The sequence below is a fragment of the Staurois parvus genome, unplaced genomic scaffold (assembly GCF_062004578.1).
Source record: "Staurois parvus isolate SC_StPar_1 unplaced genomic scaffold, SC_StPar_1.0 ptg000243l, whole genome shotgun sequence".
Lineage (NCBI taxonomy): Eukaryota > Metazoa > Chordata > Amphibia > Anura > Ranidae > Staurois > Staurois parvus.
In genome coordinates, this window is record NW_028318039.1 from 4,381,578 (window position 1) to 4,400,366 (window position 18,789).

General features: G+C 39.6%; 1 protein-coding gene across 1 annotated transcript in view; it reads right to left on the reverse strand.

Annotated features, from left to right (window-relative positions):
* Positions 1–18,226, reverse strand: part of EDNRB (endothelin receptor type B) — a 45,471-nt gene extending 27,245 nt beyond the window's left edge. The window contains exons 1-2 of the mRNA XM_089680458.1: positions 18,093–18,226; positions 16,458–16,982 (exon numbers count right to left, since the gene is read on the reverse strand). Of these exons, the coding sequence (XP_089536584.1) occupies positions 16,458–16,904 (447 nt within the window). The 5' untranslated portion in view covers positions 16,905–16,982; positions 18,093–18,226. The remainder of the gene's footprint in view (positions 1–16,457; positions 16,983–18,092) is intronic.
* Positions 18,227–18,789: the final 563 nt, after the last annotated feature.

The window sequence follows — 18,789 nt, forward strand, 5'->3', positions numbered from 1 at the left end:
TGCAGACGCTATAAATTTCACACAAACCAATTAATATACACTTATTGAGATTTTTTTTACCAAAGACATGTAGCAGAATACATTGTATTTTTTTATTGGATAATAGAAAAAAGTAAAAAACATTTTTTTTTAATGGTGGTGTTTATTATTTATAGAGTAAAAAATAAAAAAAACAGAGGTGATCACATATCACCAAAATAAAGCTTTATTTTTGTGAAAAAATTATATAAATTTAATGTACAGTGCTGAATGAATGCGCAGTTGGCAGTTAAAGTAGCACAGAGTCGTATAGCAAAAAATGGCCTGGTCATGAAGGCAGTTAAATCTTACAGAGAGAAAGTGGTTACCAGACAGAGCTATCCAGCAAAAGTGGCAGCTAGAGAGGGTTGAGACAAACTGTTTAACACTAACAGAAAAGCTTACAATGGTCAGCTTGATTTAATTTATATAAAACCTTTTTTCCCAAAAGGATAAAGCTTGGTTCTTGGCAATGAAGTACAGGCCTGCAAATCAATGTTGTTAGAGATATGGCCATAAAATTCTGTAATAGTTTCTGGATTTTGCATTTTCCAGTGCAGTTGTATAAGTAAAACAAAGGTTCTGTCCCATCTTGGATCACACCAGTACACTGAAATGAATGGAAAATATGAAGCATTGCTTCAGCTGGGGATACAAAACAATGGAATTTACATCAAACATGGACACTTTCCAAATCTTGCGCTGTCCATATATATGTAAAAAAGTGATTATCATTTAATTTAATGCCAAATTTAGGAAGGATTCTGACATTTAATAATAGCTTAGATTTTTATTGGCAAAATATATTATTTACACATCCAATAGCTGGGCCAAAAAATGTACATTATTTTTTGTGGGTTTATTATTATTTTTTTTTTGGAGTTAGCTATCTGCACTCTTAAAGTATAGCTAAAGGCAACCTTTATTTTAGTTTTGGATAGGGTGGAGAGAGATTAGATACCCTTTCTGTTTTTATTACTCTCTGTACCCCCGTTATGGAAATTCAACCTCTCTATATTATTATTGAAAGCAGAAAATAAGAAACTCACAAATTTTGGGTTGTCCCCAAAACACTAATAGAAGGCAGTTCTTGCTCTTTGGGGACATTTTTTCTGGTGAAATTTCAGCCATCTGTGTGTCCTAGATACTCTCTTCCAGAAACTTTGAATTACTATCTGACTTCTCACAAACAGGCTTGTTGGAAATATTTGTTTGATCAGCACTGCAGCCAATCAGCTGCAGTGCTGATCAGTGTACTCTGACAGCAGAGAAGTCTTGCTGTCAGAATACCATAACACAGCTGGGAAGATTCCTCTGTCCACCTCACTTGCGTGGATGGAGAAATCCTTTCTTATTTTTATCAGCCTGCTGGCTGATTGAAAAAAAAAAAAATCACCCATGTATGCTCAGCATAAGATGTCCGCTTATGAAACTGAGATCAGCAGGGATCCTGAGGATCATTGCTCATCTCAGTTCATTAGCGGTTTATGAAACAGAGATGATCAGTTGAGAACATGTTCTCTGCTTATCTTCTCAGCACACTTAGAATATGTCATTGACAGACACAGAAACTGCCAGTTTATGCATGTGTGATGTCAGCCACTTACTAACGAACTGTGTGAGAATTCCCCTTTCCAGATTCCCCAGCTCAGAGGTGGGAGAAAAGAGTGAATTGCTGGAGAACTGAGGATTAAGGAGAACGTTTTTTGAATTTCTTCTTATTCCTTCAGAGCTTCTAAAACAGTGGACCCCCCCCCCCCCCGAGTTACCAGTAGTAATTCACTGCTGTTTAATCAACCAACACCTGTGTGTTTCACTGACCTCCTGTTACTGTAATCTCGTTGTTACTGTGTCTCGCGAGATTACAGTACCAGTGGTCATTTTCCAGTGTTCAAAGCGTTTGTAGATCGCATCACTCCTCACTAGGACAAGCAATCTACACCACTTCATAAACAGGCACTCAGAGGAGAATGGTCTCCTCTGGGAATGCCACTGAACTTGATAAATGGACAGCTAAATCTGTAACTGATCAAAGAATGCACCCATAAAACATCTTAAAATGCCAGTGACCAGAATAAGGGGTGCCAAATGGGGGGCTACAGCAAGATTAACTAATCCAAACTATTGTCCCTGTAAACTGGACTGTAAATCTGCCATTAATAAATTGTATTTCATTGCTAAGCTTGGAGAGATATATTAAAGTGTTACTAAACCCACAGAGTATAAACAGTCTGTGTATGCAGTAAAACATGCTTGTTATACTCACTGTGGAACCTAAGGGGGTAAACCTCTGCATTTTGTAAGAAAGGATATTTGATCCTGTCTTCTCTGATCTCCCCATTTTCTCTGATCTCCCCATTTTTCTACTGTCCTCAGTCCATCTGCTGCTAGAACAGAGCCTTGGGGAAAACTGCACATGCTCAGTTTGGTGTGTATTGCTAGAGAGGGTTTGTTTCTTTGGAGAATGCATGTGATCAGCACAAGGCCAATCTGCACTGTCCAGACAGAAGGTCAAGGGTTATGCAGCCTCATAGGACAATTAGTGGAGAATAAAAACTCCTCCTACAAGATTTAACCAGTGCTCTCCTGGACACTGATAAAAGTCTAACTGCTGATAAAAATAGGTATTTAGCAGTTTATATTTACTAAAATAATTGCATTTCCATGCTCTGTGTACTGAGGGGAGGGGGGCAGATATAGTGAATGCAGGGTCCTGGTTTTAAAGCTGACCTCACGGAATTTTATTTGCATCAGAGTTAAATGTTCTGCTTACTTACATAGTGCCAGCTTGGATCAATGTAACTATGCATATATGATATCCAGAAGGCTAGTGAAGATGCTGTAAATCCCCGTAGTAGTCCTCACTATTTACAGTGACAGCTCCAATTTTCCAGGTAAACAGCTTTCCTGCTGCATACTGACCACAGGGGTACACTCACTTGGCACCCCTACAATTCATAGAATGCCTTGCATTTTTTCAATGAATACCAGGTGTTCTCTGGATGAGGTGGAGAGGAGAGGTGGTGATGTTACAATTTCCATCTCATCCAATCAAAGAATACCTCACAATCAATGAAAAAAAAGTCAAGGCATTCTATAAATGGCAGAGATGCTGAGCAAGCAGCCTTCTGTAATCATTGTGCAGAGGGTAACCTGCTATCACAGAACCCTGAAGATCACAGCTCTCATTGTATGTAGCACAGACTACCGTGTGATTTACAGCTTCCCTAGTGGCCCTCCAGATATTAGATATGTATAAATACATTGAGCCAAGCTAGCCCTGTATAAATATGCAAAAAAATGTAGTTCCTGTAGTTTAAGTTAGGACCACACCTATTAAGTCAGAGACAGTTTATAGATCAAACAATGTGTTTCCAACTATACATTAGTGTAGGGAGTCATGAAAGTTAATGTCACATGTTTAGCAGTAGTGATGGGCCAAACACCCCCAAGTTTGGTTCTCGGTAGAACATTTGAATGGACCAAATGTTCACCACGAACATCGAACCTAATGCAAAGAAAAACATTTAAAAAGTCCTTTTAATATAATGCCTGGGGGTCCCCTGAAACTACAATCTGTACAATGTATAGAAACTGCTGCAGCAGGACTGATATTTTTTTTTTTAAATGACGTTTATGAAAAAAACAGCTTGAGGTCCCCCCCCCCCCCATCTATAACAGATTTGTTTGTTTTTTTATGTATTTTTTGCTTATAGTATACTTTTAATTATTATTCTTTATTTAATTGTTTTGTTTTTTTCGGGGAGAGAATTCTCCCCTCTGTCTTATATAGTGTTGGGTGGATACTGTGCACTGTGAGAGCGCAGTGCATTATGGGGTGTTTGGCGGGCGAACAGTTAATGTTGCCATCACACCATAACCCTTCAGAGTTATTCTTTTAAGTGCAGGATTGGTCCCTGCTCCAAAAATTCGAATTATAAGCACCTGTCATACAGGTGCAGAAAAATTGGGCCTTGTGTGTTGGTGGTGCCTGAACACTAACTCCTCACAGTTACTATTGCTGGGTGTAGGAATGGGCCCTGTGGTTAAAAATTGTTAACAATTAGAGAAAATTGGAGAAAATTTTAAATTAGATGCATCCATCAAAAAGGTGCAGAAAAATTGGGCCTTGGGTGTTGGTGGTACCTGAACATTGTAACCCCTCACAGTTACTCTTGCTGGGTGCAGGCATGGGCCCTGCAGTTAAAAATTATTAACAATTACAGAAAAATGGTAAAAAAAAACCTAAATTACATGCACCTGTGAAACAGGTGTCGAAAATTGGGCCTTGGGTGTTCATGGTGCCCTAAACCAAAAAAGTTGTTGGAAGCTAGCAAAATCAGGATTGAGAAATAGGATAGGAAGCATAAGCAGTCTTCAAGGGATCCCAGATCTCTAAGAAATGTAATCAGTTACATCAGCATCAGGGGCAAGATAGTTGCTGTTTATTCAGGACTGATTCATTTTGATAAATGTCAGCTGGTCAATGGAGTCTGTGGACACAAAACCTCCAGCAGCACTGAATGTTCATTTGGAAAGCATGCCGGATGCAAGACAGGCCAGTACCTCAATGGCATATTGAGCAAGTTCTGGCCAGTGATCCATCCAAGACCCAGTAACCCAGTGGATGCTCAGTTGGAAAGGTCTCCAAGTCTGCTCTTGCCCCTAGATAATCTTGCACCATGTAATGCAGACGCTGCCAATGGTGCTTAAACCTAACAGCCCTGGGCGCTGAGGACTAAAGAACTGTTTAAAGGCATCGGTCAGCCGGCTGCCTTCTCCACCACTCTTCCTTTGACAGAACAAAGCCTCAGAAACATGTTGTCCAGGAAATGGTAACCTCCCATTGTCAGGAAATGTGTTACACAAATTTGTTTTCAAGGCTTCCTCAAGATGTTTCACCCTCTGCTCCCTCTGTGAAGACTGGATGAGCTCTGCAGCTTTACCCTTTAACGTGGATCAAGAAGGGTTGCCAACCAGTATTGATCCCTCTCCTTAATAACACGAATCCTCGGGTCCTTAAGCAGGCTTTGCAGAATAAGGGAGTCCATGCAGTTTAAGTTGGAGGAGACAGGAGATTATGGGTCCTCTGGGTCACTGAGGATGACATTGTCAGGAACTACCTCCTCCCAGCCATGTACTACTCCTAGCTGGGTTTCTGGGGACTGAAAACTGCCCCTTAAAGACTGCTGTATGTGATCCTCCACTTCCATGTTGCTGCAATCCTCCTCCTCCTCTTTCTCCTCCTGCTGTGTGTTCTGTAGCCTCGCAGGAATGGTTTTTGCATAAAGTGGGGCTTGAGAGGACAGGAAATCCTCCTCTTCCACCCGCTGTTCTGCCTCAAGTGCCCTGTCCATGATCTCCCACAGCGTGTGCTCCAGCAGGAAGACTAGAGGGATAGTGTCACTGATGCATGCAGTGCCATGGCTCACTATCCTTGTGGCCTCCTCAAATGGTGACAGGATAGTGCATGCATCCTTTATCAGCAGCCACTGGTGTGGTGAAAAGAAGCCAAGCTCCCCTGAGCCTGTCCTTGTGCTATATTCACGAAGGATCGGTTGGTGGGCATGTTGAATTCCCGTTGAATTTCAGCTAGCCGAACACTGGCCGTGTATGACTGCTGGAAATGGCCTCAGACATTTCTGTCCAGCCTCAGAAGATCTGGAAAGCCTGGGTACCTGTTCAAGAAATGCTGCACCACCAAATTCAGGACATGTGCCAAGCATGGAACATCTGTCAAGTGTCCCTGTCGGAGGGCAGAGAGAAGGTTGGTACCATTGTCGCATACAACCATTCCTGGCTCAAGTTGCAGTGGCGTGAATCACCTCAGAGCCTGCCCCTGCAGAGCTGACAGAATTTCTGGCCCCGTGTGGCTCCTGTCCCCTAGACAAACCAGTTGGAGCACCGCGTGGCATCTTTTAGCCTGACTGATTTTGTAGCCCCTTGAATGCTTACAGAGCATTGCTGGTTCAGATGGCAATTCAGCAGAAAATGTTAAAGAGGCAGAGGAAGAGGAGGGGGTGGAGCAGACAGATGTGGCAGATGTGGCAGAATCACCACTAGCTTTTTTGGAGGCATGGTGGCCGAACAAGCTCCAGCACTGAACCCTGTCCTGCATCCTTCCCATCTGCTAGCAGAGTTGCCCAGTTTGCCGTGAACGATATGCCTGCTGGACCACGTGTCAGCAGTAATGTGGAACTTGCTGCTGACTGCCCTGTCCAATGAGGCCAAAACATTGCCTTCCATATGAAGGTACAGAGCTGGAATGGTCTTACATGAAAAGAATTGTCTTATCAGAATTTGCCACTGTTGTACAGCACATTCTGCAAATTCACGAAAGATGGGATTCGGCAAGGCTAGCATTTAGTCGCTGAGCATGTGGATGGGTGGGACAGTATTTTTTTATAGTTCAGCAACTGGGGTAGCTAAATTTGCCTGCTGAAATCAACAGGTGGTGTACTGCTATCAGATGGGGTGCCAGGACCTGTGAAACCCACTGCTGTACCATCACTCCTCTCAATGGAGGCTGTTGAGAAGACCTGTCATTTTACAGTAGAGATAGAGATCCCAGATGAAAAGCAAGAAAAAGTCTGCATTTTTTTCAGATGTGGATCTTTCAGGTGCTGTTGCCAATGGCAGATCGTCATATGTCTTGTCAAGCATGTGGTACCATCTGCTTCAGACAGAGACTGCAAACAGCAATGCTGCAGTCTGCTGCCCATGTGTTGAAAAAATCCCACACTAGAGAACTTTTGGAAGTCTGCCAGGAGTCAGAAGCACCCTGTACCTGTGGAGCTCTGTCATGTAATGCCATCTGTTGGCTGACCTTACGTCTGCCTCTGGAGGACATCCTGCCTCATTGGAGTTCTGCCTCCTCCAGCAGCCAAGTACAGTCAGTGACCTCAACATCCCAATTTCCTTTCCCTCACTGGCACCCCCTCTCTCTAGGCTCACGACACTCTGACTTTATTAAAGGTACAGAGTATCCACGTGGAGAGTACAAACAAACAGTATAAAAAACTCACTAAGATGGCCGCTGGACCTTCGTGCGGCCCAGCGGTGTGATGTCAATGCGCAGACTCCTGTAATAAAGTACTACACTATTAGCCGATTTTCTCTGGCTCTTTTCTGAGCTAACTCCTCAGGACTTCTCATCACGGTTTGCATGTAGCTTGGTGTCATCATCACTATATGAGATCATACTGGCCTTCATGGTCCTATGCCTGATGGGTTTGCTGCCTGACTTACCTGGGGAAGAAACCAGCTGTTCATGCGCATTTTATATGCGCTTCTGGTGAATGCATATAAAGGAATACTTTTCATGGATTCACCAGCACTGGATGTCACCTGTTCACAGATTTATTTTCTGGATTTTTTTATAACTATTGTTTATCGCAATTGTGTCATTTGATATATGTTCACTATCAGTCACTATTCATTTTATATCACCCAACGCTGACCACTCAGTGTCACGGATACCATCACCACAGTTATCAGTATATTAATTATTGCTATATTAATAACTCATGAACTCTCGCACTTTAGACTGGTAGCGCTGATCAGAGCACCTCACTGTGTCTGCCTTTTAATATTGCTGCTATTTGTTCTATTGCTGCTTCTATTCACCTTATTATTTATTTTTGTATATGCACATGTTTTAGAAGTATTTCATTATATTAATTTATTACTTTACTATTGCATAATAGATGTACTAACAAAAGAGAGAGAGAAGGAGGTGCCAGCTAAGTGCAGTAGTTATGTGATGCGTTTAATGGCATAGGATAAAAAACACTCACAAGAAACAAGAAAGTTAAAAGCTCATCTGTGGACGGATATGAATCTAGAGGCTCCAAGCGCATAGTCTGTCTCATTCTGTGTCTCATGTCCGGCCCTCCGAGTCTTCCAGTGATGTCACTTTAGCTGGCTCGTTCCACGCTCGTTACCGCGGACTCTACCTGGTCCAGATGGCTTCCAACCATCTCAGCCTCATCTCCTTGGCGTCTCAGGAGCTTACCTAGCCTACACAGCTTCCTACCATGCCAGCCCATCCCATGGCATTCTAGATACCTGCAGGATGGAGAGGAGCAGCTTCATATCCATCCACAGATGAGCTTTTAACTTTCTTGTGAGTGTTTTTTATCCTATGCCAATAAGCGCATCACATAACTACTGCACTTAGCTGGCACCTCCTTCTCTCTCTCTTTTGTCTCTGCATCTAGAGTTGGCAATGCTCGGATGGCTGCTGCTACCTAAACCTCAGTGTTCCATAGAAATTTTAAAGACTTATACATGTTTATGGGCATTTTTATCATGACCATTTTTTGAATAGTGTCCTGATAGCCACTAGGCTTTTGTCTGTTTCCTGTATATATATATATATATATATATATATTATATTATTTTCTTTGTTTATAATGAACATTGTATTACTCTGGGATAATCTACCTCTGTGCACCAGAGCCTTCCCTATCTCATAATAGATGTACTCACTTCTAAAGTATGAGGGTTATTATTGAAAATGAGCTATTGGTTTTTCATTAATAACAACATGTTGTTGTTGATAGGTTGAGCAATAAGATGTCCAAATTACCCCTTACCAATTAAAATCTTAAAATGTAAAAACAGAAATATGCTTTAGTCAAAGTCTATGTCAAGGCAAACTTTTTTATTAGCCTTGCCTAGAGTACAAAAAAAAGATAAAACCCTTGTCAGGGTGTCTGCATACTAATGTGAAGCTTTCTCTTAATGTCATGTCCTGGAGATACAACAGGAGGTTAATAGGAATCTCACAAAATAATTGAAATTTCCCTTTTAGATGTTCCTTCTGGAAGATTTGGCTTCATCTATTGTTCTGGTGAGTGTTAAAACTTTGAAAATAGTGTTTGTTCACATGTGTGTCAATGCCCTGTGTCTAAACAGCATTTAGGCAGAGTTTTTAAAAAAGCCTTATAACTGCCCTTCATTGCCTTCCATGATTATTACAGTGGGAACCACACAGTGCAGTACACACAGGAGTGGTAGTTTTGTGTTGTGTTTAAGCGGTATGTCACTTTCATGAGGCTTTGATGCTTACCAGCTGCCTGCCTCTATTATTGTCATTGGTAGCGCACCTTAACTACACTATAATCCCACCTACAGGATTTATGATGTTATAGTGCAGCATTTATAAAGTATTAGCTTGGCACTGGGGGAAAGACAGTGGAGGTTCCTGTATTCCAGAACTGGGAAATAATAGAGAACAATCTCAAGAAAGTCATTAAACATGAACATCTTCATGCAGTTATAAACAAAGAACATTTAGAGGTATGTCCACAATATGTGGTAAAAAGTATGGAGATGCCTTTTGGAAATTGTCTGTGAGACTATGGAATGCACCCAATACTGGTGCAGCATCCTCCTCATTTTCTGCCTGGCCATTTTTTCCATGATCAACTTCAGCTGGGCCACACCAAGTGTCAAAGAGATCAAAGTATACAAGTCCATCTTGCAGAGAATTCACAAAAATGTGTGCTGTCACAACACAACCTAACCACGCCTCAAAATAGCTCATTTATTCTACATCATTTCCCTTTTAAGCACCTTGTGGTTTATTTACTAAAGCTGGTTCACTGAGAATCTCGTGCACTTCTGCATACAAATCAATCAGCTTCCAGGTTTTATTGCTATAGCTTAATTGAACAAAGTGAAGTTAGAAGCTGATTGGCTACCATGCACAGGTGCACCAGATTCTGAATGAACCAGCTTTAGTAAATTAACCCCTTCCCCCTAGAAAAGCAACACTTTCCTGGGCATTTTACAAGAATTCCTGATGCTTTTTCAGCACTTCAAAAACACAATATAAACGCATCAGTAACACTTCATAAATGCTATAGGTGTGTTAATAAGCGTTGCTTCATTCTTCATAATCAACACATGTGTGAATGAGCCCTTACTTTTTGTGAAAATGGTCACCAATACAAATAGAGTGGTTAATCTCCCCAAAACTGGACATAGACTCAATAAAAACTTCCCAGAGTGTCTAAACTTTCCTTTTTTTATTGGAAAACCTTTCCAAAAACCTTTCTTTCCCACTGTTGATGTTTTTTTATAGACTATTTTTGTTTTTGACTGGTCTAAAATATACATCTGTATCTAGAAAATACTGTGAATCATATTTTGCAATCCATAGCAAACGTTGGTAATTCACATTCTTCACAATTCATATTAGGGATATTACAATAAAAAAAAAAAAAAACATTTGGCTATAGATACACTGTTTGATAACTGTTAAAAAACAACTTTTTTTGAAAATAAAGATCTTTACCATTGCGATTTAGCTGTGTGAATTGAGCCTACTGTGTTCAGTAAAAACTGTTTTATCACCATGTATTGTAATCTGAACTATGGAGGTACCTATGATTTTCAAATTTTCAAATCTTTTTGGATTCAACTAAAAATAGCTTTTTTGAAAATAAAGATCCTGGTAGTTTGGCTTTGTGAATTGAGCCAATCGTGTTTCGTAAAAAAATAATTTTATTGTCATAATTTTTTATCCAAACTAAATACAATAATATAATAAACAGTAGTTGCAATAAGCCCACTTTGTAAATGACTCATATGCACACTTGGAACTCAACTACAGATCCTGAGAGATAAATACACCTTTCAGTGGCTAAACTCTCAAGCATCTGCCAAAAATCTCTGTTTTGGTTGGACTAATTTATCTTTTAATCAAGTGAATGTTTGTGTATGGGTCCTTGTAAAGCATAATGTAAGTTAATAACTAAATGTCAAAGATGCCTATAGTAGTGTAAATTATAATTAAACTAAAGGATTAGCAATAAGTCATATATATATATATATATATATATATATATATGCTAATATTATTATTAATATACAGTATTTATAAAGCGCCGATAGTTCGCTCAGCGCTGTACATTACAAAGGGGGACAGAACATGTGACAGAACAATACCAATACAATGCAAAACATGAGGGGATCGAGGGCCCTGCTCCTTGGAGCTTACAATCTAGGAGGGAGCGGATAGTGGTACAGGAGGAGATAGCTGTGGGGGATGGAGTGGTAGGAAGAGTGGAGGAGGTCGGCAAGTTAGCAGGGGGTGGGGTAGGCTTCCCTGTAGAGATGGGTTTTCAGGGCGCACCTAAAGGAGATAAGAGTAGGTGATAATCTGATTGGTTGGGGCAGGGAGTTCCAGAGGATGGGTGGCACCCTGGAGAAGTCCTGGAGAAGTCCTGGAGGCGGGCATGGGAGGAGGAGACCAGGGAACTAGAGAGAAGGAGGTCTTGTGAGGAGCGGAGTGTGCGTGCTGGGTGGTACTTGGATATTAGGTCAGTGATGTAGTTTGGGGCAGTGTGGTGGACAGCTTTGTACGTCAGTGTTAGGATTTTGAATTTGATCCGTTGCGCAATCGGAAGCCAGTGGAGGGATTGGCAGAGGGGGGTGGCGGAGATGGAGCGGTTGGAAAGGTAAATGAGTCTGGCTGCTGTATTCAGGATCGACTGAAGCGGGGATACCCAGCGGCGAGGCAGGCCAGTAAGGAGGGAGTTGCAGTAATCGAGTCGTGATATGATGAGGGAGTGGATGAGCTGTTTAGTGGTTTCTGGGGTTAGGAACGTGCGGATTTTGGCAATGTTGCGGAGGTGGAGTCTGCACGAGCTTGTTAAAGATTGGACTTGGGGCTGGAAGGATAGGTTGGAGTCCAGAATGACACCAAGTACTCTGGCCTGCGGGGCGGGTTTGATGGTGGCGTTGTTGGACATGATGGAGAAGTCAATGGGGGGTGGTGTCCGGGCTGGGGGGAAGACAAGAAACTCGGTCTTGGAGAGGTTCCGTTTAAGGAAGTGGAGCGACATCCAGTCAGATATGTCGCTCAGTAGGTGTGTGATTCGGGCAGAGACTGAGGGGGTGAGGTGGGGGGTTGAGAGATAGATTTGTGTGTCATCGGCATATAGGTGGTAGTTGAAGCCGTGAGAGTGTATGAGTTGGCCAAGGGAGGAGGTGTAGATGGAGAAGAGAAGGGGCCCAAGGACGGAGCCTTGAGGGACCTCAACAGAGAGGGGGAGTGAGGGGGAGGTGGTAGCATTATAGGTAATGCTGAAAGAGCGTTGTGACAGGTAGGATGAGAGCCAGGAGGGAGCAGAATCTCTGGGGCCGAGGGAGTGAAGTTTTTTGAGGAGGAGGGGGTGGTCGACTGTGTCGAAGGCCGCAGAGAGGTCAAGGAGTAGGAGCACTGAATAGTGGCCATTAGCTTTGGCGGTTAGCAGGTCGTTGGAGAGTTTGAGTAAGGCAGTTTCGGTGGAGTGTAGGGGACGGAAGCCGGACTGTAGGGGGTCAAGTAGGTTGTTGTCGTTGAGGTGAGAGCATAGGCGGGTGTAGACTAGGCTCTCGAGGAGTTTGGATGTAAATGGGAGCAGGGAGATGGGTCTGAGGTTGTTTGGGTCATTGGGGTCCAGGGAGGGCTTTTTAATTATAGGGGGTGATGTGTGCATGTTTCAGAGGGGAAAGTGCTGGAGGAGAGGGAGAGATTAAAGATGTGGGTGAGGGAGCGTAGGATGGAGGGGGAGGGAGGTCGTAGGAGTTGTGAGGGGATAGGGTCGAGGGGGCAGGTGGTGAGGCGGGTATCAGAGAGGATCTTGGAGACTTCCTCGATGATAGTAAGGTCAAAGGTGTGAAGTGTTGTGGGGGGCTTCAGTATGAGGAATGAAGGGTGGGGTGGAAGTGGAGGTCAGAGCAGTGGTGGGGCCGTGGGAGAGGGGTGATGAGGGGGTAGCTGAGTGAGGGGGAACGGGGTTGGAGGGAGTTTGAGTATAAACACATAATATTATGTGTATATACAAAAGCACACTTTTTAAATGAATCTTGATCTTTGCACAGTAGATAGATGTTTAGCACAGCTATCCATCAATCTAGTACATGCGAATTACTAGGTGTATTGGAGGATATGACTAGGTACAGCACAATCAAGATACAAGGTTAAACATTTTCAAATGATAATGTTATCTCACTGATGAACAGAAATAACCTGTCACTGGGATACTATATTATAAATGGTAAAGTGAAAATAAAATGAATAGTTGTTGTTTATGGTGGGTGAAGGGAGGCTCATTTAAGGGTCCAATCTTTTTTAGATTGTAAGCTCTAATGAGCAGGGCCCTCTGAATCCTCCTGTATTATTTTGTATTGTAATTGTACTGTCTGCCCTTATGTTGTAAAGCACTGAGTAAACTGTTGGCGCTATATAAATCCTGCATAATAATAATAATATTTAAGTGACTAAATCCTCAGGTGTGTGTAGCCCTATATCACCAGGTCAGTGTCCATTCTACATGTGTCTAATGCTAACAATGTAGTAGAATACAGTTAAAAAGGAAAAGAATGATAACAAAAATTCACTTAGCAAAGAATCTACTGTGCCACCTCTAATCATTTTAGAAAATGGAAAGAAGATCTTTATTATTAAATGTGTTCAAAAGCATATGGTAGAATTTGGGAGTAAAAATCATTGTGGGGTCAGGCAAGTATTACAAGTACACCTTTACTCTACCAAAGCGATTAATTATATTTCCACATGAAGCTCATCCTACCAGTCCCTTTCCTATTTCACACTGACCACACTAGGCATGAGAACACATCCTTCCCAGCATGATCAGTTTTCTTGCTGTGCTGGGAAAGCAGTGTGCCTGTCCTCCAATGGTCAGACATAGGCTGACATGCCACCCTGCACAGCCATTCACTGAGAAGATCAGTGTACTTCTGTTTCTCCACCCTAGCTCTAAAAGCCCATTATACAGTTGAGAACAGAGATTTTAATAAATCTTAATCAAATAATGTGTCAAGTCCCTCAGCAGGCCAATATTATTTTTTACAGGGAAAATATTACCCTGAAAAGAGTGCTGAGAAATGAAGAAGTTCAGAAGTTACATGAAGTTTCACATATTGTCAGTTTCTTTTTAAATGAATGTTATAATGCAATGAAAAAATACTATCATTAGCTATGATAAATAACACAACACATTCGGTTATTGGTAAATACTTTTGCCTTGGAGCACTGGGGTCCTTAATTCAAATCCCAGCTAGCACACTACCTGTATGAAGTTTGAATGTTCTCCCTGCACTTGCATGGTTCTGCATGGGTGTATTAGAGGGATCTTAGATTGTAAGCTCCTTGAGGGCAGGTACTAATGTAAATGTACATTATGTAAAGGTTTGTATAATTTGTTGGCGTTATAATAATGTCTATAATCTGTACAGTGTCCACAGCCCTGACCCTATTACTGCTTTCTTCAATAGCTCTAGACGTGTGTATAAAATAGGTTATATTACAGATATGCCGCAGCTGAATTAAGTGGGTAAAGCAGTTTTTGAAGATTTTCAGTCTATGCAAACAAATTGCCTGAAAACTTACTATATTTTCCTTCTAATTAAAGTTTTCATGTAAGCCACATCTTTTTTTTTTTTTTTTCAAATGATTAAATAGGATTTTGTTTTTATAAATTATAGTATCATTAATGCAATATATGTGGGTAACATTCTGGCCAGGAACTAGTGCCATAGGCTATAACGACATAGATTGACTCGATGCAATAAAATGTGTTATTATTAAGTTGGTTTTAAAGTTGCAGTTCCCGTGGTTATCTACCACATATTGTTCAAAGAAACAAAGATAAAATTCTACAAAGCTTTATGTTGAAAGCACTTTGTCCCTGGGGATGGCATTTGCAGTCTTTTATTAGTGAGATAAAGTAGCATATTTCCATTGAATCTGTCAGTGGCTGAATTAACACTACTATGTAATTGTATATTTAACATCAGCACGGATATTATGAACAACTTATCTGTATTGTTCATGCACAGACCTGTGTCAGCAGTTCCTGCTTCTCATTAAAAAAGAAGGCAAAAACCCCCACATATTTTCCACTGTTGATTATTTGGCAATGCAAGAGCCAATTTAAAAAGTTAATAATTCCTACATTACTAAAATATGCAACCTTAAAATATTGCTTTACATGTGAAAGATCCCTTGCCTGTAACCTATTACTGTACATTAGCTTAGTATAGATATGCTCCAAGTATTACAAATGTCTAGGCATGCACAGTTTGTGGCAGTCTGACCATTTGAGTAAGCAGTTTTCATGCTTAGAATGTCTATTTCTTTTAGAATAAAACTAAGCTCAAGGGGCAATGTGACTGATAGTATAGATATTTACATCTCCTTAAAGAAGCTTTTATATCTTACTTGTATACATTTGTCTGTAGTTCTAATTTCTTTATATTACATACAAGTCAAAGGAGGCAAGCTATGTTTCCATTTGTGGATTATTAGGAACAGTAACAAAGCTAATCCCCTATAGCATTGTATGGCAACAGTGTGATACACAGTTTACAGTGCTAATCCTTTTATGTAATATCTGATCCCAGTATAGCACTCTACATGGCTTGTCTAGGATTATAAATGGCTTCCTCTCTGCTTTAACCTCTATGTCAAGTTTTGTATATTTACAGTACTTGCCCTTCTCCTTCCTCTTAGATCATAGCACATTATTCCCAACATTATATCAATAGATTATAATTATTTTAAGATACTGAATTTAGTCATAGAGGGAATGTACACCTTGTACAAAGCATGATAATCCATGGGGCTTACTTAATGAATGGGCATACTATTTTCTAATTCAAGAACCTTTTTTTTTTTTTTTTTAAATACGGGACAAATGATTTACTCCCCTGATTTTGGTATGCATCTTAAAAAACGTTGGTCAAAATCATCATCAATGCATTCTAGTAGTTGGGGAGAAACCGTGAATCATATAAACATCCATTAATTATAATCACAGACCAGTTTAAGAACATATCACACATTAATCACACCATATAACATATGCTGGGATCTATTCAGTTAGTACTTATTTACTATCAGTAAATAAACTGCAAAGTGCTATCTGTAAACTCCAACTGAATAAACCCCCTCTCTTCTATTGTCATTAAATGCATTAGTAATGATCATATAATAAGACAGGTAAATAGGATAATTAGATGGGTCATGTTCAATAATGTAAAATAAAGCCATGCCTTAGGTATCCCTAAGTTTTTTGGGGGCTAGACAAGTATATATATATATAAATATATATATATATATATATATATATATATATCATAACAGTCAATGGTTGGGTGTAATATACTCCCAAAGTAGCCGATTAAGAAATAAAAAAAATAACAAGCACAATGTTCTTACAGCAAACACAGTTAAGATAGGTTTGATTTAAATCTCATATAGCATTTTTCTAGATGTAATATTCAAACTGGTAGCAGTGCCACAATGACTATTAGATCCATATACATATATATATAATATATACATTTATATGATTAAAGCATGAATTTCACTAATATACCAGATTCTTAGAAGTCACAGAGGGAAATGGATCCTTTCGTACCTTAAATGTATTGATTGGCACGTCAATGATGATATGAAGAAGATCTCCCACAGCTAAACTGGCAATCAGTAAATTGGTACCATTTCTCATACTTTTTTCTTTCAAGATGATCCTTAAAAGTGTTGCATTACCAATGATGCCCACTATGAATATTAGGCATGACACCACTGTGGTGATATATTTGAATGTGTCCTGAATCCTAGTTTGTCTATCACACAATGGAGTCAATTTTCTTTCACCAGCAAAACCTTTAAATGCAGTATGATTAAGCGCCTTAGCATTCATAGTCCTGAAATCAGCTGACTTTGCTGTCGTGGGCACACTTCCCAAAAATGAAAGTCCTTCATTAGGTAATGGTTGAAGGGATGGACCATTCTCTTCTCCAAAAACTGCAACTGCAGACAACAGCAGTAACATCAAACCTGCGGACTGCTCTATGATCTGCATGGTGGGTTAATAATTGATACTTTATTTGATAAATGCAGATGTACAAAAGGAAAATCAATCAGTATATCCAGGCAGGACCTGAGCAAAATGACAAAAGTGTAAATGTATTAAAACCTTATCTTATTTTATACTTTTATATAAACTAAATTATAGCATTATTTCAAACCATATTTATATGAAAATTAAGGATTTTAAATGTGCCAGCGGGTAAGCAAAGACAATGTTGATCCAGGGAATATCCGATTGTCTCTCGGGGGATCAGGAAGGATTTATTTTCCCTGCAGGAGCAAATTGGATCATGCTTTGCTGGCTTTTTTGCCTTCCTCTGGATCAACTGTGGGTGTAGGATTATAACTTTTTTTTTTTTTATGGTTGAACTGGATGGACTTTTGTCTTTTTTCAGCCAGACTAACTATGTAACTATATGTTACATGTTCCCAAAATAAAGATATTTTTAAATGCCTTTGTCATAAAAATATCACATTTTAAGAAAAAAATCTTTATATTAGGTGCATGCAACATAATCTTTGCTTACTGGTAGCACATTTAAAATCCAAAATGTTCATATAAATATGGTTTGGTCTTTGTACATGGAAGATTTCCCCCCAGGAAAGGACATGATTGACATTTTTTATTCCACTACTTTGTCATTTACCTATAGCATAATAATTAAATGATTTTATTAATGTATAAAACAATGGCTGTTATAGATTGTCACTTAAATGATAGCAATAATAAAAAAGCGGAAAACCAGGATATGAAGAAGAGCAATGTAATGATAATTTTCACAATATTGTATCTTATATTATATCACAATAACAATATCTACATTATTCATAACACAAAATATTGTCTGACTTAATTAGTGTTAAAAAATAAACAAATGTTAACAAATTGATGTACAAATTATGATATAGTTCTAATACTATGTGATACATGACCACCTTGAATAGTTAGCTATATAAGTATATATATATATACACATATACAATATTGCTATTGATTTTTGCATATTTAATCATTTACAATCCAATATGCCATTCTCCCTATATATTACACTGCATTTTACCGTAAAAATAAGAATTGTTACGTAAAAATTACTCAAAACTACATTTGATAAAATGCACATTTAAAAATTAACTTATTTTAACATATTTACAAAAGTGAATACAATTAATTGTTATTTACCTTTTTATTTGTCCTTCTACTAGAAACGAATGATGAAAAGTAGGGAATTCAAAGGTTCATAAATTGCAGTTTGTAAGTTGTCCAGTGCACAGTCTCCTGTAACATCTCAGTGGACATCAGTGAACATATCAGACCTTTCCTTGGTATGTGCATGTGTCTGAAATCCACTAGTCAAATACTTGTACATCGGTCACTAGCAGACCCCGCCTGCTCCCTCCTACAAAGCAGCAACCTTTTTCTCCCCTATCCCTGTCCCTTGCTGGCTGTCTGGACAGCATCACTGCAACAGATCACAAACTGGGCTATCACTGCAGACAAACCTGGCTCCTAAAATTCTCAGCTTAGAGACTTTTGTTTTGGTTTGTAAATATTTGATGGGAAATGTGCACTTTATCTTGTGAACTGAATAACCCTTCACATGTATGTCTTAACATCAGACTTGAGCATTTGTAAAATACTACAAAGCAGCAAAAGTTTACCAACCACATCCTAAAAACTTGCCAAGTTAGTTTAAGATTTAATTTCAATGTTAAAAAAAGCTATTTAGTTTATTTGCACAGTACCTGAATTAAGGCAACAATGCAATAACAAAGTCACACTTGATTCTTGCCATGTTAAATATTATTATTATTATTGTTATTATTATTATAATACAGGATTCATATAGTGCCAACAGTTTGCTCAGTGCTTTACAATA